Source organism: Hyla sarda, chromosome 3, assembly GCF_029499605.1.
Source record: "Hyla sarda isolate aHylSar1 chromosome 3, aHylSar1.hap1, whole genome shotgun sequence".
Lineage (NCBI taxonomy): Eukaryota > Metazoa > Chordata > Amphibia > Anura > Hylidae > Hyla > Hyla sarda.
In genome coordinates this window covers 81,601,663-81,623,906 of record NC_079191.1, presented here as the reverse complement: position 1 = coordinate 81,623,906, position 22,244 = coordinate 81,601,663, and the positions used below count along the sequence as shown (strand labels likewise).

Genomic DNA, 22,244 nt, shown 5'->3' with positions numbered 1-22,244 from the left:
ATTTACATTTTATTTTAATAGTTCGGATATTTACGCACGCAGCGATACCAAATATATATATAAAATAGTTTTTTTTTTTTTTTTTTACACTTTTTGGGGGTAAAATAGGGAAAATGGGACAATTTACGTTTTTATTGGGGGAGGTTTTTTTTCACATTTTTTTTTACTTTATTACTTTTATTTTTACACTCTTATAGTCCCCATAGGGGACTATTTATAGCAACCATTCGATTGCTAATACTGTTCAGTGCTATGTATAGGACACAGCACTGATCAGGGTTATCGGTCATCTTCTGCTCTGGTCTGCGGGAAGGCAGATCAGAGCAGAAGACTCCCGGAAGGCAGCGGAGCCAGGTGAGGGGACCTCCGTCTGCCGTGCAGGATGATCGGATCACCGCGGCAGCACTGCAGGCGATCCGATCATCCTGTTAAGTGACCGCGATGCTGCAGATGCCGTGATCTGTATTGATCACGGCATCTGAGGGGTTAATGGCGGGATCGCAGGTGTCCGCCATTACCGGCGGGTCCCTGGCTGCACATGATGGGACCTGCTGCACATGATGCCCGCGGTTATGCTCAGGACGTAAATGTACATCACCAGGACGTACATTTATGTCCTGCATCGTGAAGGGGTTAAGCCATCTCACTGGTGCTTTCTGGCATCAGTTGATTTAAAAAAAACATTTTTCCAGCGGACTACCCCTTTAAGGCTCCCGGATTTGTGTGTGGCGTGACAGCTAGCCGGGTCTGGCTGGATCCCACATAAGAGCACAAAATGCTGAAAAGGTTAAAGGGGGTGTTTCCTGAAGACCGCCCCTATCCATTAGCTCTATTAGGACATATGGACATCATTGAGGGGGAGGTCTCTCACTCAGGGGACCACGCTCTAGGACAGCGATTCCCAACCAGGGTTCCTACAGCTGTGGCAAAAGGCTGCCGAAGGCTGTCCAGGCATGCTGGGAGTTGTAGTTTTGCAACAGCTGGAGGCACTCTAGTTGGTTGGAATCACTGCTCTAGGAGGCAGAATGAAGAGCCACTCTGTAGCAGTACCTCACTGACACATTATGAATGGGGCTGTCTAACACATCCCCTTTAATGATAGCTATGACATGTCAGCATCTCACAACTTCTCACAGCATCTCAGGATTTCTGCTGCTAACAACTAGGCGCCAGATTCCACAGGACATCATCAGAGATCTTGTAGAGGCCCCCTACACAATACAAACCAGGGTGTTTTAAAGGGCCACTCCACTGGCCAGCGTTCAGAAGTAAATATTCCAAATGCTGTTTTCACGCTGCAGGGGTCGGCCAAGCCCCTCGTGACGTCATGGTCATGCCTCCTCAATGCAAGTCACGCACCCTCCAATAGACTTGCATTGAGGGGGAGTGGCCATAAAGTCACGAAGGGTGTGGTCAACCCCCACAGTGCGAAAACCGCGTTCGGAACATTTACATCCAAACGCTGGCCAGTGGAGTAGCCCTTTAATGTTATGACTGCTTAGTGTATTGTTGTAACAGTGGGGGGAATCCTTTTTCTAAGTATTCATTAAAAACACCACAGAAAAAATGAATCTCCATCAATGAGTTGTGCTCAGTGTATAAACATAGCAATAATAAATTGCAGTGCACACAACCAGATTAATGTACAGTCATGGCCGTAAATGTTGGCACCCCTGAAATTTTTCAAGAAAATGAAGTATTTCTCACAGAAAAGGATTGCAGTAACACATGTTTTGCTATACACATGTTTATTCCCTTTGTGTGTATTGGAAATAAACCAAAAAAGGGAGGAAAAAAGCAAATTGGACATAATGTCACCAAACTCCAAAAATGGGCTGGACAAAATTATTGGCACCCTTTCAAAATTGTGGCTACATAAGATTGTTTCAAGCATGTGACGCTCCTTTAAACTCACCTGGGGCAAGTAACAGGTGGGGGCAATATAATATATTACACCTGAAGCAGATAAAAAGGAGAGAAGTTCACTTAGTCTTTGCATTTGTGTGTGCCGCACTAAGCATGGACAACAGAAAGAGAAGAAGAGAACTGAGGACTTGAGAACCAAAATTGTGGAAAAATATCAACAATCTCAAGGTTACAAGTCCATCTCCAGAGATCTAGATTTACCTTTGTCCACAGTGCACAACATTATCAAGAAGTTTGCAACCCATGGCACTGTAGCTAATCTCCCTGGGCATGGACAGAAGAGAAAAATTGATGAAAGGTGTCAACGCAGGATTGTCCGGATGGTGGATAAGCAGCCCCAAACAAGTTCCAAAGATATTCAAGCTGTCCTGCAAGCTCATGGAGCATCAGTGTCAGCGCAAACTATCCGTCGACATTTAAATGAAATGAAACGCTATGGCAGGAGACCCAGGAGGATCCATTGCTGACACAGAGACATATAAAAAGCAAGACTACATTTTGCCAAAATGAACTTGAGTAAGCCAAAATCCTTCTGGGAAAACGTCTTGTGGACAGATGAGACCAAAATAGAGCTTTTTGGTAAAGCGCATCATTCTACTGTTTACCGAAAACGGAATGAGGCCTACAAAGAAAAGAACACAGTACCTATAGTGAAATATGGTGGAGGGTCAATTATGTTTTGGGGTTGTTTTGCTGCCTCTGGAACTGGGTGCCTTGAATGTGTACAAGGCATCATGAAATCTGAGGATTACCAATGGATTTTGGGTCGCACTGTACAGCCCAGTGTCAGAAAGCTGGGTTTGCGTCTAAGATCTTGGGACTTCCAGCAGGACAATGACCCCAAACATACGTCAAAAAGCACCCAGAAATGGATGGCAACAAAGCGCTGGAGAGTTCTGAAGTGGCCAGCAATGAGTCCAGATCTAAATCCCATTGAACACCTGTGGAGAGATCTTAAAATTGCTGTTGGGAAAAGGCGCCTTCCAATAAGAGAGACCTGGAGCATTTTGCAAAGGAAGAGCGGTCCAACATTCCGGCTGAGAGGTGTAAGAAGCTTATTGATGGTTATAGGAAGCGACTGATTTCCGTAATTTTTTCCAAAGGGTGTGCAACCAAATATTAAGTTAAGGGTGCCAATAATTTTGTCCATCCCAGTTTTGGAGTTTGGTGACATTATGTCGAATTAGCTTTTTTTTCCTCCTTTTTGGTTTAGTTCCATTACACATAAAGGGAATAAACATGTGTATAGCAAAACATGTGTTACTGCAATCCTTTTCTGTGAGAAATACTTCATTTTCTTGAAAAATTTCAGGGGTGCCAACATTTACGGCCATGACTGCATAAACAGTAATATAGTGATATAGGAGATATGACAATATATAAGCCAATATAAGGTGAACTTGACATTTTCTGTAATATTATAATAAAATTATCCTATATCGGGTCCTGACAATATTTTTCCACCATCATAGCACCCATAGGGTTTGCACTCAGTGCCCCTAAAAATCACAGACAGCCGTGTACAGAGCCTGCTGCTTCGTAGTGATAAACTTTCAGAGTTGGAAAGGTGACTAGAAAGGTTGACAACCAAGTTTCAAAGAAACAAGCAAACGTAAAAAGAATGGCCCCAGAGGCTTAAGTGTATAAGTGTCCTTATGTGTATTTACTGGATTCCTGTCCATTAAGATGTCCAGCACTCAACATTTCAGTCATACCTTTGCGACACAATACACCATTGTTTCCCAACCAGTGTGCCTCCAGCTGTTGCAAAACCGGGCATGCTGGGAGTTGTAGTTTTGCAACAGCTGGAGGCACATTGGTTGGAAAACACTGCAATACACAAACAGAAGTGAAATTACTCCGGATTTCTTCATAGAAAGCAACAGAGAGTTTATCCAGCACTTTACAGGTGGGTACTTGGTCTTTGGCAATAAATGCAAATAGAAGTATAAGAGGACTGTATTTGGTTAATGTTAAAATAAACAAAAAAATAAAAAATAAAAGAATCCTATTTAGATATCCAGAGGAAAGTTGTACAATTACTCTTCCAAACATATGTAATACTTCAATGTACAGTGGTCCCTCAAGTTACAATATTAATTGGTTCCAGGACGACCATTGTATGTTGAAACCATTGTAAGTTGAGACCATAACTCTATGGAAACCTGGTAATTGGTTCTAAAGGCACCAAAATGTCATCCAAAAATAGGAAAAGGGAGGATTAAAAATAAGTAGATAACTAATAAAGATAAAGCAAATCCTTACATATAAAAGAGCTGCTGGGAGCTGTAATCACTATGTCAGTGTTTCCCAAGCAGGGAGCCTCCAGCTGTTGCAAAACTACAACTCCCAGCATGTCCGGACAGCCAAAGGCTGTCCGGGCATGCTGGGAATTGTAGTTTTGCAACAGCTGGGGGCACCCTGCTTGGAAAGCACTGATCTATGTAGAGGACATGAAGCTTCTTCAGGGTCCTGTACAGTACACAAAAAGTCCTAAAAAAGTAACATGGAGCCGCCCTCACCTGGTGTCCAAAGGAACAGCTAATCCTGGCCCAAAGAGTAGTAAAGAACATGTAATACCTTCCTGTACTGTAGGGGGCACTACCAGACAGTCAGTCAGTGCATACGCTTCAGTAATACAGAATTCCCATTCTGATTGGTCAGTTCATTATCAGGTATCACAGATCTGGACTGTCTGTAACATTGTTGAGTCTGGTTTCAACTTACAATGGTCCACAAAAGACCATTATATGTTGAAACTATTGTATGTTGAGGCCATTGTAAGTTGAGGGATCACTGTCCTGTAAGAAGCAGGTGGCTGGACGCACCATGTCACCAAAGTCCTCCGTACATGCAGATTGGTTGAATTCTTTATAAAACCACAACAGACAGCGTAAGTACGTACCTGAGGTTTCGCATTACTATCTCATATAGAGCAGTGAAAAAATGTCCGCACCCACCTCCTAACTATTTGGAGGGTTGTGATTATGCTTCAATCCAAAATACATAAAGAAGAGTGGTAATACAAGTGTTTTACAGAACAAAACTTCAGACCTTTTGGTTCCAGTATTAAATTTCAGTAACATTTCGGTCCCTCACCAGGCTGTGGAGATTATAGTGCTTGCATATCAGTAAGCACATCTATGTTGGGAAGAGGAGGGGGGCATTGTTAAAGGGTTGTCTCGATAACAACCTGAGTCTATACACCCCATAAAGGAGATATGGACCTAAAGGAGGAGACTGTCCTGTCCCAGGGACCCCTTTAAGTGATATATATATATATATATTTCAGCTAATTTAATGTAGAAGTTTTTGTTCAATGCAAATGGTTCCAAACACACTGATATTCACCTTCAATATGTGTCTCGCTTACTCTGTGTAAAGTCTCCAAATATCTATGAAATCTAAAAGACTAACACAAAGACAAAGAAACAGACCCCATTGGCCCACAAAATATGCCTCATGCAGTCAGAGGGCATCAGTTACATGTTATAGGAACATGCACAATTAAAGGTTAATTCAGAAGAAGAAAAAAAAACAAAAAAAAAAAGAAAAAAATACTGAAAGTTATAAAATGAAATATTTAATATATATGAAAAAAAAATGAATAAAAACGAAACCAAAAAAACAATAGCGAACAGAGCTCCAAAGAGTAGACGTATGGATTGTGCATGTTATCATACAGATCATTTGATGATCATGACTGCCACCTTCTGGTGAAAAGACAAATAACTGGACAGAGGTCACGGCTACAACTCAACACATTATTATAATTAAATGCAAATTTCAGTCAATTCTTTTCCACAAATCACCATGATAAGGTTGGCAAATAACAGTTAGTGTTTTATTGTGATTATCTAGCAAAATAGTTTAATCTTTGATGGGTTTTGCCCAATATTAAAAATAACAGAATGTAATATACTAACCGTTTAAATTCCTCGCCGTTCCTGCGCCGCTGCTGGCGTGTTCCCCCGTTGTGTCTAGACCACCAGGGACAAAAACGTATTAACCTCCAAGGTACCTTAACCCACAAGGGATATCATTAAGCCCCCAAGCCACCCCAGAAATATTCACCTTTGACCTCTAAGCCACCCAGACTACAATCTCTCAGTATTAAATGGTACTCCGGTGGAAAAACTTATTATTATTATTTTTTTTTATCAACTGATGCCAGAAAGTTAAACAGATTTGTAAATTACTTCTATTCAAGAAAAAAAATCTTAATCCTTCCAGTACTTCTCAGCTGCTGTATGATCCACAGGAAGTTCTTTTCTTTTTGAATTTCCTTTCTGCCTGACCACAGTGCTCTCTGCTGACCTCTCTGTCCATTTTAGGAACTGTCCAGAGTAGGAGCAAATCCCCCATAGAAAACCTATTCTGCTCTGGACAATTCCTAAAATGGACAGAGGTGTCAGCAGAGAGCACTGTGGTCAGACAGAAAGGAAATTCAAAAAGAAAAGAACTTCCTGTTGATCATAACAGCAGCTGATAAGTACTGGAAGGATTAAGATTTTTTTTTTTATAGACGCAATCTAAAAATCTGTTTAATTTTCTGGCACCAGTTTATTAAAAAAAAAAATGTTTTCCACTGGAGTACCCCTTTAATCTTGCACTATCCACTGCTGAGAAAAACACAGAATATTAAACCCTATTTAAAGGTTGCTATTAAATTTTTCAGGCGGTATAGGCACCATGAAAAACAGCACGTCTCCCTGAGCCAAATATAGTTATACGCGTTGGGGGGAGGGATTCTACCAGCAGTCCTGCTTATATGTGGTCGTTTCCAAACATCAGCAAAAAAATAAATAAATAAATAAATAAATAATAATAAAAATAAAAAGTTATAAGGGCAAGCATATTTATGGACCTCTATAAATCCATCAGTGAGATACACCAGAGTGTAAAACAGAGCAGATAACCCATCCAACAGTGTAAGAAAGCTGTAGTGATGGCCACATTGGTTGTCATTTGACCGCACATCCAGCATTCATTACAATCTGACTAATATGCATTGGGCACAATAAACTTAAGCCGCATGCAGGCATCAATCCGTACGCTTGTTTCTTTTTGTTTCAAGTGAGGTAAAGTAAGTCATCCAAAAAAATAAAAGGTTTTCGCATTTTGTCAATAGAAGTGGCCAGGCTGTGTAAAAATCCTGTACTTGCCTTCCCCGCAGCCTCTGGTATCACCAGGGGACAGTGAAGCTGTAGACCAGTGTTTCCCAACTAGGGAGCCTCCAGCTGTTGCAAAACTACAACTCCCAGCATGCCCAGACAGCCGAAGGCTGTCTGGGCATGCTGGGAGTTGTAGTTTTGCAACAGCTGGAGGCTCCCTGGTTGGGAAACACTGGTGTAGGCTAGAGTTGAGCGAACTTACAGTAAATTGGCTCGTAGTGAATCTCGCAGCTCGGCTGTTGATTCCCGTATTTATCATCGGGGTATACTACGCACCGGCCTATAACATGCACCCTCATTTTACCAAAGATATTTGGGTAAAAAAGGTTTTTTACCCAAATATCCTTGGTAAAATGAGGGTGGGTGTGTGTGCATGTGTATACCCTGATACAATGTTTCTGACCCCGCAGAAGCCCCCAGGAAAGGCAGGGGGAGAGAGGCCGTCACTGCCCGCTTCTCTCCCCCTGCCTTTCCTGGGGTCTAGAGCCCTGCTGCCGCCGCTTCTCTCCCCCTGGCTATCGGCGCCGCTGCCCCTTCTCTCCCCCTGGCTATTGGTGCCGCTGCCCCATTGACGGCACCAATAGCCAGGGGGAGAGAAGCGGTGCCAGCAATGGGGCAGAGGCGCCGATAGCCAGGGGGAGAGAAGGGGCAGCGGCACCCATTGCTGGCGCCGCTGCCCCGTTGCCTCCCCCATCCCCGGTTGTATAATTACCTGTTGCCGGGGTCGGGTCCACGCTGCTTCTGGCCTCCGCTGTGGCGTCCCCTGCGTCGTTGCTATGCGTTGCACGGCGCAATGACGAGTGACGTCACTGGTCATTGTGTCTCTCAGCGCATAGCATTGACGTAGGGGACGCCACACCGGAGGCCAGAAGCAGCGCGGACCCGACCCCGGCAACAGGTAATTATACAACCGGGGATGGGGGAGGCAACTGGGCAGCGGCGCCGCTGCACTGAGCCAGGGAGAGAGAAGGGGCAGCGGCGCTGATAGCCAGGGGGAGAGAAGCGGCGGCAGCAGGGCTCTAGACCCCAGGACAGGCAGGGGCAGAGAAGCCGGCAGGTCTCTGCACCTGCAAAAGCCGCTGCAGTTCATTGATTTAAAGCGCCCACTTTAAATCATTGAACTGCAGCGGCTTATCGGCGTATAACACGAAGATAGACTTTAGGCTAAAAATTTTAGCCTAAAAAATGCGTGTTATATGCCGATAAATACGGTACTTTAGTCTGTGTAAATTTGTTCAGCTTTCCAAGGGCTCTGGTTGCCTGGAAAAGTCCGGTATGACAGTCTTGGGTCTCCTTGGTCTGTATCCACCTTTTCCAGGCAACTGGAGCCCTTGGAAAGCTGAACTAATTTATGCAGACTAAAGTAATCAACAGCCGAGATGCGAGGTTCGCTACGAGCCAATTTACTGTAAATTCGCTTGACTCTACTATAGACAATACATCACATTACAACTTGGCCATTAAACTGCCGAGGATGGACGACCTAGTATCCAGTGATCATCTGCAGCGCGAGAGGCAAATTTCAGAGACCGTGTGCTGATAACCAAGGGAGGTAACTACATGATTTTATACTATCACACAGCCTGGGCAATAACCCTTTTACAGCTGCAGGTAAGTGGGTTGTGTAGCATCGAGTCCTAATGGAAGGCTACCCACATGCCCCCCCACCTTCTGTCATATGCACTTGCCTAAGTTCACAAATGTGAAAAAAGTACAAGGAATGCTTATGCTTACTATTAACGTTTGTGTGGAACGCCCTTTTAAGAGCCATGACAAGCACTACCATATAGAAGATCCACAGGCATAAGTAACCAGCAACGTGTCCCATTCACACGCAGCCAATCTTGTTCATATGCTACATGAACAGCACAGGCTTATTGGAGGACTGTTAAATGAACGCTTACTGGTGACTGGCGTTGCGTTGTTCGGGGTGTCTGCGCGCAGGTACTGCGTAGTCTGGGTTGAAGGCTGAGAGAGTCCCTGGGAGCTGCCACTGTCACTCATACTAAAAGTAAAAAACAAAAACAGATTTTGAAACTTAAGAATATATGCATTCTATAGAGTTGTGAGCATCCACACAGCTACTGGAGCCTTCTCCATGAAAATCTTTACGATATAGGGAGCCTACCATTTCAACTTTACATTAATGTTCATGTGCACTTTTTCTTTCATAAGATATTTCCAAGGGAAACAATTACTTGGACTGCATTGCCGTCTATAGAGGAGACGCACGTCCATGTGGTCCTATTGCCGAAGTAGTGCCTAATGAAAGTGGAATTCAACCGGCATTCAGCCCATTGCTAGCACGATTTAACTTTACTAGAGGCTTACTAAAGTTCCTTTAAAGGGGTACTCCAGCCCTAATACATCTTATCCCCGTCCAAAGGATAGGGGATAAGATGTCTGACTGCGGAGAGACCCCCCCCCTCCCATAGATTTGCATTGAGGGGGCGGGCTGTCACACGGAGGCGGAGTCGTGACATCACGATACCCCTACCTTGTGGTCGTCACGCTGCACGCACTGATCCTCCAACGCTGCGGAGAGCTCGCAAAGGTGGGTGCTGAATGACAGATTGTGGGGATCCCCAGCGACAGGACCCCTGAGATCAGATATCCTATACCCTATCCTTTGGATAGGGGATAAGATGTATTTGGGCAGGAGTACCCCTTTAACTAAATTTTACCATAAGTCAGTGGTGCCACCTAGAGGACACAGTCTTACCTGTCATCTAGCTCCACTCTCTTCATGCTGTGAAGATGTAGCACTGCTAGGATAATCGCCACCAGGAAAATAACTGCGCAGCATACGCCAACACTGATATAGAAGACACGGGTAGAGGTTGTAGGGGGGACATTTACAGGATCAACTAGAACAAACAAGAAGAGAACAACATGAGATGAAAATTAGGAAGAAAACATAATATTCATCATACCCTTACCTGTGTCCCTCATACTACCAACCCACAGACTCCCTGTACCACCGTATGGAGCCTCTGTACATTAGTAACACATAATAGATGCAACCGCCCTATAATTACTGAAATACAGCATTATGATACACTTTTATTCTGTCAGATATCTACTTAAAGGGGTACTCCGTTGGGAAAACTTTTTTTTTTTTTTAAATCAAAAGGTGCCAGAAAGTTGAACAGATTTGTAAATTACTTCTATTAAAAAAATCTTAATCCTTCCAGTACTTATCAGCTGCTGTATACTACAGAGTATGTTCTTTTCTTTTTGAATCTCTTTTCTGTCTGACCACAGTGCTCTCTGCTGACACCTCTGTCTATGTCAGGAACTGTCCAGAGCAGGATAGGTATGCTATGGGGATTTTCTCCTACTCTGGATAGTTCCTGACATGGACAAAGGTGTCAGCAGAGAGCACTGTGGTCAGACAGAAAGGAAATTCAAAAAGAAAAGAACTTCCTCTGTAGTTAACAGCTGCTAATAAGTACTGGAAGGATTAAGATTTTTTAATATAAGTAATTTACAAATCTGCTTTCTGGCACCAGTTGATAAAAAAAAAAAAATTCAACCGGAATACCCCTTTAATAAAGAATTATCTGCAAGTCTCCATATGGCAGGGCTTTACATCAGTGTACACATCAGTGTACATATCAGTGTGTCAGTAGCAGTCCCAAGGTGTGTCACAGGACCATCCTGTCCTACTGCATTCGTCACCACCGGTCACTGTTATTAAGTGGGCATGGGTCTGCTGCATGGCCACTTTAAAATCAGTAAGCTGCGGTGGCTGCCGGGACTGACGAGTGACAACCTTGTCGTGCAGAGGAGCTGTGCAGGAAGAAGTCACTTGTCAGACCTGCTAAGACTCCACCTGGGCCTGTCGGAGTGCACAGAGAGAGGTCAAGTGAGAATTCAATGGCAAAGTAGGGAATTAAAGGGGTACTCCACTGGCCAGTGTTCTGGCTGTGTTCCTGACATTTCATTCCAAATGCTGTGTGCGTGCTGCGGGAGTCGGACGACCCCGCAGCGCGCGTACAGCGTTCGGAAAGAAATGATGCGAACGTAGCCGGAACACTGGCCAGTGGAGTACCCCTGTAAATGGAAGTGGGAGTGAAATGGCACAGGGGCTAATGAAGGGGGGGTGCCGATTTGTAGTGCCGATACTGGTATCACCTTGGGTGTCAAAGGATGCTTCAATGTACAACGTGATGCATGCAATTGGCAGCATGGCGAGGGGTGTGTCACCAAACCACATAGATCTAAAAAGGGTGTCACCAACATGAAAAGTTTGGAACGCTTTGCCATATGGAGGTACAACACTACTTTTTTTAGGGTCTGATATTACTGTTCATGGAGCTATAAATCTTACAATAGAACTTCAGCCTTGTATGCTTGTACGACACTATTGGTAAGTAAATCATATAGGATAATGCAGGATATCACCACAGGAGAAAACTTACAGTGAACTCTCGTGTTGTTCCTGTCGAGCGATATCGGGGGTTTTACTTCTGGCTCAATCTCTGTGGAAAGACGTTTCCGGTTATTACAAGCAGCAAAGAAGTTCACCAAATTTTCATTATGAGGAGCCTGGTCTGATATTGACACTATTCACACCTTTAGGTGTCATACATTAAAAATACTGAATACGGATTCAAAGCAACAATAAATACCGTATTTATCGGTATATAACACTTACTTTTAAAACTTAAATTTAAAGGGGTACTCCGGTGAAAACCTTTTTTCTTTTAAATCAACTGGTGGCAGAAAGTTAAACATATTTGTAAATTACTTCTATTAAAAAATCTTAATCCTTCCAGTACTTATTAGCTGCTGAATGCTACAGAGGAAATTCCTTTCTTTTTGGAACACTGATGACATCACAAGCACAGTGCTCTCTGCTGACATCTCTGTCCATTTTAGAAACCATGCATAGCAGATGTATGCTAAGGGCAGCATGGTGGCTCAGTGGTTAGCGCTGCTGCCTTGCAGTGCTGGGGACTTGGGTTCAAATCCCACTAAGGACAACGATAAAGCGTTATTATTGTAATAACATCACCAGATAGCAGTGTGTTCGTGATGTCATCAGAGAGCATTCCAAAAAGAAAAGAATTTCCTCTGTAGTATTCAGCAGCTAATAAGTACAGGAAGGATTAAGATTTTTTAATAGAAGTAAATTACAGATATGTTTAACTTTCTGCCACCAGTTGATTTAAAAGAAAAAAAGATTTTCACCGGAGTACCCCTTCAAGGCAAAAACCCTGCCTGCGTGTTATACGCCGATAAATCTTCTGGTCACTGATTTAAAGCGGCTGCTTGTTAAGTATTAGCAGCACTGCCGCGGCCACTTTAAATCAGTGAACAGCAGCATCTCCTACCCGCTCTGCTTGTAATTTTTCTTACCACCCCCCCCCCCCTCCTCTTCATTCCCCCTTTTCCATGCTTTTCGTAGTTTTTTTTTAAATTTTCCTTACCTGGCTGCGTTTCGGCAGGCAGCGGGTCTTGCGGGCTGTGCGGTCAGCGAAGCAGATGAATGACTTCCTCTCCCGGCTTCTCTGCGTGGCATCAGGGGCGTCACTTTTAATTTCCTGTAGTCGCCTAATTCTGACTAGCGGTGGTTACAGGAAATGAAAAGTGATGTCACAGATGCCACGCAGAGAAGCCGGGAGAGGACGTCACTCATCTGCTTCACTGACCGCAGCCCACAAGACAGCTGTAGCGCAGCCAGGTCAGGAAAATAAAAAAAAACTATGAAAAGCAGGGAAAAGGGGGAATGATGAGGGAGGGGACGTCTTCAACCTGCAGACCTCCAAATGTGGCAAAACTACAACTCCCAGCATGCCCGGACAGCCAACGGCTGTCCGGGCATGCTGGGAGTTGTAGTTTTGCAACATCTGGAGGTCCGCAGGTTGAAGACCACTGGGCCATAGGAGGAACATGATGAGAGACCGGGTGGGACATGATGAGAGACCGGGTGGGACATGATGAGAGACCGGGTGGGACATGATGAGAGACCGGGTGGGACATGATGAGAGACCGGGTGGGACATGATGAGAGACCGGGTGGGACATGATGAGAGACCGGGTGGGACATGATGAGAGACCGGGTGGGACATGATGAGAGACCGGGTGGGACATGATGAGAGACCGGGTGGGACATGATGAGAGACCGGGTGGGACATGATGAGAGACCGGGTGGGACATGATGAGAGACCGGGTGGGACATGATGAGAGACCGGGTGGGACATGATGAGAGACCGGGTGGGACATGATGAGAGACCGGGTGGGACATGATGAGAGACCGGGTGGGACATGATGAGAGACCGGGTGGGACATGATGAGAGACCGGGTGGGACATGATGAGAGACAGGGTGGGACATGATGAGAGACAGGGTGGGACATGATGAGAGACAGGGTGGGACATGATGAGAGACAGGGTGGGACATGATGAGAGACAGGGTGGGACATGATGAGAGACAGGGTGGGACATGATGAGAGACAGGGTGGGACATGATGAGAGACAGGGTGGGACATGATGAGAGACAGGGTGGGACATGATGAGAGACAGGGTGGGACATGATGAGAGACAGGGTGGGACATGATGAGAGACAGAGTGGGGCACTAAATGCTTAATGTCTGTATGGCTAGTCGTGGCCTATGACAAGGGGAAATGATGAGACAAGGGGGGGGGGGGGGGATGATGAGACATGGAGGGTTGCGATGAGAGTGGTAAATGTGGCACAGGGACTGATAAAAGGGAAGGAATGATGTGGCACTGGAGGGGACGGGACCAAACTGAGGTGCAGAAGAAAACGAAGTTTGGGGGGGGGTGATGTGGCATTTAGTCCAAGTCATTTATTTTACATTTTCATTTTTTTACTTAAATTTCCCTGTTAACATGGGGGTGCGTGTTATACTCCGATAAATACGGTATGTGGTATGTTGGGAAGATTATATGACATACAAATACATAGGAACAGGAAACCTCCCACACATAAAAGGCGGCTGCAGCAGAAGACGCTGCTTTATGACACGTTTACAAGTGAGTGACTTTTCTGTCTTACATAAAACACAAGGGGAAATTCTTCCTGTCTCATTTACATTATTAATTCCTAAACATTATATTTAAACTAGTTCTCGTTATTTAGGACAACTTATTGCAAGTTCTGTGTGAAAAATTATAATTTGTGTACAGTGGGCAGTCCTGTATCAGTGACTGGCAGTAAAATCTCTACACATGCTGACATGAGACCCCAGTGATTTACATTACAAGGTGTGCTGGATTATATATCAGTTCCAGCTTCTGCTCTACAATATGAATCCAGAAAATCAGGCAGCAATGTCACATGTTCCTTTCAACTTCAGCAAAGGGGAAAAAGGTCAGTCTAAAAAAGGGGTGCGGAGCTGTGACCATCACTTATTGTGAATGGTAAATCCAATCTTATCTATAAACTGGTGTCACCTTTCCTTGTAATCTTGCCTGTGATGAGGAGAATGCTGACAAGCGATACATACAGAAAACAATATCACTTCTCAGCAGACACCTTTGTTTCTGTCATTGCAGGACAGTGTAATATAGCTGTATACACTTTGCGATTATAGCCAAGATCAAAGATGGCTGATCCAAACAAGTTCTCATTGGATGCCTCATTCAATAGCAACCACAACATTGTAAACAGTCCAAAAAAAGGTGGTGGCTCATTCTGTCACTGCATTAAAGGGGTACTGCACTGGAAAACAAAATTATTTAAATCAACTGATGCCAGAAAGTTAAACAGATTTGTAAATTACTTCTATTTAAAAAAATAATCCTTACAGTACTTATCAGCTGCTGTATGCTACAGAGGAAGTTCTTTTCTTTTTGAATTTCCTTTCTGACCACAGTGCTCTCTGCTGACACCTCTGTCCATGTCAGGAACTGTCCAGAGTAAAAGCAAATCCCCATAGCAAACTTGTCCTGCTCTGGACAGTTCCTAAAATGGACAGAGGTGACAGCAGAGAGCACTGTGGTCAGACAAGGGAAATTCAAAAAGAAAATAACTTCCCGTGGAGCATGCAGCAGCTGATAAGTACTGAATGGATTAAGATTTTTTTTTATAGGAGTAATTTACAAATCTGTTTAACTTTCTGGCACCAGTTTAAAAAAAAATAAAAAAGGTTTCCAGTTGGGGGGGTTACCCCTTTAACAATATAGTGGTGTCTCATACTATGGCTGTAGTATTCATTTTGAAGGCTCAAAGTAGTTGTGTATGTCTAAACAGACCCTGCCATGTGATCGTCTTGATAAGCAACCTTTGATGTGTGTCAACTTAACTAGATATATACTAAGGTGACTCTTCCATATAAGTATTTGTTAGCCAAAACCAGCAGGGAGGCCAGAACATGGAAATAGAGAAAATCTTTCATTATAGTTTTCCCCCCTGTAGGTCCCACTCATAGTTTTGGTTTATAAATATTATGGTAAAATAATGACCCAAAGACTGCCATGCAAAAACAGCCTAACACACAAATCTGTGGCTATCCCAGACGGATGACTTAGGCTAGGTACACACTACGGAATTTCCGCCGGAATTTTCGCTTTGAAATTTCTGGCAGAAATTCTGCTTACTATAATGCATAGTGTAGTGAATGGTTTTCCGTTCACAAATTCACACTTCGGATTTTCCGCTTCACAAATTCCGGATGAAAAATCCGCTAGAAAATTTCCGCCTGAAGAAAGGGGTTGCTCTTTCTTCAGGCGGAAATCCTAGCGGAACACATAGCAGTCTATAGGAGACTGCAGTGTCTGCGCGGTCCTAGTGCCGACTAATTCAGTCGGCAGAGGCGGAACTCTGAATCTCCGGGCGGAAATTTTCCTTTTCCTTATAGCAGTGTTTCCCAACCAGGGTGGTTCCAGCTGTTGCAAAACTACAACTCCCAGCATGCCCGGACAGCCAAAGGCTGTTGTAGTTTTGCAACAGCTGGAGGCACACTGGTTGGGAAACACTGACATAGAATGGCCATTGTTACAGTACCTGCTTTTACAGAAAACTACACTGAACAGCTACTTCTATCCCCTTCTTCCTTTCATTATGTTATGGGTATCTCCAATTGAGAAGAAAATATGTTCAGTGTCCAGCCACACTGTATGTACAGGATTAAAAAAAAATTTAAAAAAAATAAAAAAACGGGGGGTTTGGGGGAGAACATACCTAAAATAAGTTAAAGGGGTTATCCAGGAAAAAAACTTTTTTTTTTTTATATATCAACTGGCTCCAGAAAGTTAAACAGATTTGTAAATTACTTCTATTAAAAAAATCTTAATCCTTTCAGTACTTATGAGCTGCTGAAATTGAGTTGTTTTTTCTGTCTAAGTGCTCTCTGATGACACGTGTCTCGGGAACTGTCCAGTTTAGAAGCAAATCCCCATAGCAAACCTCTTCTAAACTGGGCGGTTCCAGAGACAGGTGTCATCAGAGAGCACTCAGACAGAAAAGAACAACTCAACTTCAGCAGCTCATAAGTACTGAAAGGATTTAAAAAAATTAATAGAAGTAATTTACATATCTGTTTAACTTTCTGGAGCCAGTTGACCTATATAAAAAAAAAATTGTTTTTTTCCTGGATAACCCGAACTAGGTAGCTCCCTTAGGTTCCTTTTTTGTTACTGAAACTGAATGATGTTAAAGTCTCCAGCAATGGATGTAAAAATAAATAATGTACATTATGATGGACTATCTATATGTCTCTCTGTGTCCCACAGTGTCCACAGCCAGTGTGAGTGACATCCCGCAGAGCCCCCATAAGATCACACTTACTTCTGTAGCACATTTTCCTCCGCTTGAAATTAAGGACTGTGATGTTTTTGGCAGAGCTGATTGTTATGTTGAGCTGCATGACAAGCATGACCTCCACGTCCATTCTCCCAGAGCAGAAAAGATCAACTCTGAACACTGCCAAGTAAAATAGATGTAAAGACTGTTAATGTCAGTATTAAAAGGGGGCTCCGCAGACCGAGGAGTTTATGATGTAACCCAGACACACATTCTGCCAATGTAGAAGCGGATATAAAAACTTTGTAGCTTTGCTTTACAAACACAAACCTGGCACCATCTGAAGGGCAAGCAGTTCAAGTCATTCACAACCAAATGTACTTGTGTACAGCGTTGGGAAAGTAGGGTTACACATAATGAAGTCAAAAGCAAGGCTCCCATTTGTATCTGCCACTAAATGGGTACTCCGGAGGGGAAAAAAAAAAAGTTCTCAAACCAACAGGGGCCAGAAAGTTAAACAAATTTGTAAATTACTTCTAATAAAAAATCTTAATCCTTCCAGTACTTATCAGCTGCTGATAAATAGGAAGTTGCGTAGTCTTTCCTGATGCTCTCTGCTGCCAGATATGTCAGTGTCAGTAACTGTCCGGAGCAGGAGAGGTTCACTATGGAGATTTGGTCATGCCCTGGACAGTTCCAGGCAGCAGAGAGCACTGTGGTCAGAATGGAAAGAACCACTATGGAGTATAGAAGCTGATAGTACGAAAGGATTAAAGGGACGCTCTAGGAAACTGAACCTATAGCCTATTCTTGTCTAAATATCATTCATTAGCTGTATGGAGCAGTTTCCCCCCATTTTAGTGGTCACTTAAAGGAAGCGAGGAATAGATGTCATCCAGCCACCCAACCTTTTCTGTCCAAGTCCCTTTCTTACTGAAGGTCCAGTGTAGGGGACTTGGCTTAAAGCAGCGCCTGGTTCATAGCCACTCCCCCTAGCTGCATTATCTCTGCTAGGCCAGCATCCCTGCGTGGCGATCTGTCAGAGAGCCCAGAGCTCTTCAGTGTGTGATTGACTGTGACTGGCTGAGGCTGCACGCACACACCCCTCATCTACATCCAATGCGTCTCTAACCATGTGACCTGTGCCATGCTCTAAAGCAGCGTTTCCCAGCCAGGATGCCTCCAGGTGTTGCAAAACTACAACTCCCAGCATGCCTGGACAGCCAAAGGCTGTCCAGGCATGCTGGGAGTTGTAGTTTTACAACACCTGGAGGCACCCTGGTTGGGAAACACTGCTCTAAAGGCAGCTCTGTAATGTGTGATACTGACTTTATAACAATATCTATTATATGTCATACTGTCTGCAGCCTATTATGTGTGATACTGTAGAACAGTATCTAAATATATTATATGTCATACTGCCCGTAGCCTAATGTGTGTGATACTGCAAGCTCTCAGCGGTGTATCTAAGCAGAATGTGTGTGATACTGCCTGTAGCCTATTACATACATGGCTCTGGGCAATATTACACTAAATCAGCTTATATACACAGTTCTAATATTTTTATATAGAGATAATATACAAATCTGTATTACTTTAGTACCAGTTAATTGGAAAACATTTCTTCCCTCTGGAGTACCCTTCTAAGTGATATACAGCAGTGTTCCCCAACCCTTCTAAGTGATATACAGCAGGGTTCCCCAACCCTTCTAAGTGATATACAGCAGTGTTCCCCAACCCTTCTAAGTGATATACAGCAGTGTTCCCCAACCCTTCTAAGTGATATACAGCAGTGTTCCCCAACCCTTCTAAGTGATATACAGCAGTGTTCCCCAACCCTTCTAAGTGATATACAGCAGTGTTCCCCAACCCTTCTAAGTGATATACAGCAGGGTTCCCCAACCCTTCTAAGTGATATACAACAGTGTTCCCCAACCCTTCTAAGTGATATACAGCAGTGTTCCCCAACCCTTCTAAGTGATATACAGCAGGGTTCCCCAACCCTTCTAAGTGATATACAACAGTGTTCCCCAACCCTTCTAAGTGATATACAGCAGGGTTCCCCAACCCTTCTAAGTGATATACAGCAGTGTTCCCCAACCCTTCTAAGTGATATACAGCAGTGTTCCCCAACCCTTCTAAGTGATATACAGCAGTGCTCCCCTACCCTTCTAAGTGATATACAGCAGGGTTCCCCAACCCTTCTATATACAGCAGTGTTCCCCAACCCTTCTAAGTGATATACAGCAGTGTTCCCCAACCCTATTAAGTGATATACAGCAGGGTTCCCCTACCCTTCTAAGTGATATACAGCAGGGTTCCCCTACCCTTCTAAGTGATATACAGCAGTGTTCCCCAACCCTATTAAGTGATATACAGCAGTGTTCCCCAACCCTTCTAAGTGATATACAGCAGTGTTCCCCAACCCTTCTATATACAGCAGTGTTCCCCAACCCTTCTAAGTGATATACAGCAGTGTTCCCCAACCCTTCTAAGTGATATACAGCAGTGCTCCCCAACCCTTCTAAGTGATATACAGCAGGGTTCCCCTACCCTTCTAAGTGATATACAGCAGTGTTCCCCAACCCTTCTAAGTGATATACAGCAGTGTTCCCCAACCCTTCTAAGTGATCTAAAGCAGTGTTCCCCTACCCTTCTAAGTGATATACAGCAGGGTTCCCCTACCCTTCTAAGTGATATACAGCAGGGTTCCCCAACCCTTCTAAGTGATATACAACAGGGTTCCCCTACCCTTCTAAGTGATATACAGCAGGGTTCCCCTACCCTTCTAAGTGATATACAGCAGGGTTCCCCTACCCTTTAAGTGATATACAGCAGTGTTCCCCTACCCTTCTAAGTGATATACAGCAGTGTTCCCCTACCCTTCTATATACAGCAGGGTTCCCCTACCCTTTAAGTGATATACAGCAGTGTTCCCCAACCCTTCTAAGTGATATACAGCAGTGTTCCCCTACCCTTCTAAGTGACATACAGCAGGGTTCCCCAACCCTTCTAAGTGATATACAGCAGTGTTCCCCAACCCTTCTAAGCGATATACAGCAGTGTTCCCTAACCCTTCTAAGTGATATACAGCAGTGTTCCCCGACCCTTCTAAGTGATATACAGCAGTGTTCCACAACCCTTCTATATACAGCAGTGTTCCCCTACCCTTCTAAGTGATATACAGCAGTGTTCCCCTACCCTTCTAAGTGATATACAGCAGTGTTCCCCAACCCTTCTAAGTGATATACAGCAGTGTTCCCCTACCCTTCTAAGTGATATACAGCAGTGTTCCCCAACCCTTTTAAGTGATATACAGCAGTGTTCCCCAACCCTTCTAAGTGATATACAGCAGTGTTCCCCTACCCTTCTAAGTGATATACAGCAGGATTCCCCTACCCTTCTAAGTGATATACAGCAGTGTTCCCCAACCCTTCTAAGTGATATACAGCAGTGTTCCCCTACCCTTCTAAGTGATATACAGCAGTGTTCCCCTACCCTTCTAAGTGATATACAGCAGTGTTCCACAACCCTTCTATATACAGCAGTGTTCCCCAACCCTTCTAAGTGATATACAGCAGTGCTCCCCAACCCTTCTAAGTGATATACAGCAGTGTTCCCCTACCCTTCTAAGTGATATACAGCAGTGTTCCCCAACCCTTCTAAGTGATATACAGCAGGGTTCCCGAACCCTTCTAAGTGATATACAGCAGGGTTCCCCTACCCTTCTAAGTGATATACAGCAGGGTTCCCCAACCCTTCTAAGTGATATACAGCAGGGTTCCCCAACCCTTCTAAGTGATATACAGCAGGGTTCCCGAACCCTTCTAAGTGATATACAGCAGGGTTCCCCAACCCTTCTAAGTGATATACAGCAGGGTTCCCGAACCCTTCTAAGTGATATACAGCAGGGTTCCCGAACCCTTCTAAGTGATATACAGCAGGGTTCCCCTACCCTTCTAAGTGATATACAGCAGGGTTCCCCAACCCTTCTAAGTGATATACAGCAGGGTTCCCGAACCCTTCTAAGTGATATACAGCAGGGTTCCCCTACCCTTCTAAGTGATATACAGCAGGGTTCCCCAACCCTTCTAAGTGATATACAGCAGGGTTCCCCAACCCTTCTAAGTGATATACAGCAGGGTTCCCCAACCCTTCTAAGTGATATACAGCAGGGTTCCCCTACCCTTCTAAGTGATATACAGCAGTGTTCCCCAACCCTTCTAAGTGATATACAGCAGTGTTCCCCTACCCTTCTAAGTGATATACAGCAGTGTTCCCCGACCCTTCTAAGTGATATACAGCAGTGTTCCCCAAACCTTCTAATTGATATACAGCAGTGTTCCCCGACCCTTCTAAGTGATATACAGCAGTGTTCCCCAACCCTTCTAATTGATATACAGCAGTGTTCCCCGACCCTTCTAAGTGATATACAGCAGGGTTCCCCGACCCTTCTAAGTGATATACAGCAGTGTTCCCCGACCCTTCTAAGTGATATACAGCAGTGTTCCCCAACCCTTCTAAGTGATATACAGCAGTGTTCCCCAACCCTTCTAAGTGATATACAGCAGTGTTCCCCTACCCTTCTAAGTGATATACAGCAGTGTTCCCCAACCCTTCTAAGTGATATACAGCAGTGTTCCCCAACCCTTCTAAGTGATATACAGCAGTGTTCCCCTACCCTTCTAAGTGATATACAGCAGTGTTCCCCTACCCTTCTAAGTGATATACAGCAGTGTTCCCAAACCCTTCTAAGTGATATACAGCAGTGTTCCCCAACCCTTCTAAGTGATATACAACAGGGTTCCCCAACCCTTCTAAGTGATATACAGCAGTGTTCCCCTACCCTTCTAAGTGATATACAGCAGTGTTCCCCGACCCTTCTAAGTGATATACAGCAGTGTTCCCCAACCCTTCTAAGTGACATACAGCAGTGTTCCCCTACCCTTCTAAGTGATATACAGCAGGGTTCCCCTACCCTTCTTAGTGATATACAGCAGTGTTCCCAAACCCTTCTAAGTGATATACAGCAGTGTTCCCCGACCCTTCTAAGTGATATACAGCAGTGTTCCCCTACCCTTCTAAGTGATATACAGCAGTGTTCCACAACCCTTCTATATACAGCAGTGTTCCCTTACCCTTCTAAGTGATATACAGCAGTGTTCCCCTACCCTTCTAAGTGATATACAGCAGTGTTCCCCAACCCTTCTAAGTGATATACAGCAGTGTTCCCCTACCCTTCTAAGTGATATACAGCAGTGTTCCCCAACCCTACTAAGTGATATACAACAGTGTTCCCCTACCCTTCTAAGTGATATACAGCAGGGTTCCCCAACCCTTCTAAGTGATATACAGCAGGGTTCCCGAACCCTTCTAAGTGATATACAGCAGGGTTCCCCTACCCTTCTAAGTGATATACAGCAGGGTTCCCC

At 44.2% G+C, this 22,244-nt stretch overlaps 1 protein-coding gene across 3 annotated transcripts in view; it reads right to left on the bottom strand.

Moving 5' to 3' along the window:
• RYK (receptor like tyrosine kinase) overlaps positions 1-22,244 on the bottom strand; it is a 167,080-nt gene that overhangs the window by 71,928 nt on the left and 72,908 nt on the right. For 2 of the 3 annotated variants that reach the window (XM_056564403.1, XM_056564404.1), the window contains exons 4-7: positions 16,858-16,992; positions 11,525-11,584; positions 9,823-9,967; positions 9,005-9,105 (exon numbers count right to left, since the gene is read on the bottom strand). In XM_056564403.1, the coding sequence (XP_056420378.1) occupies positions 9,005-9,105; positions 9,823-9,967; positions 11,525-11,584; positions 16,858-16,992 (441 nt within the window). Of the gene's footprint in view, positions 1-5,852; positions 5,907-9,004; positions 9,106-9,822; positions 9,968-11,524; positions 11,585-16,857; positions 16,993-22,244 lie in introns of all 3 variants that reach the window. The other variant, XM_056564401.1, reaches the window with a different exon arrangement.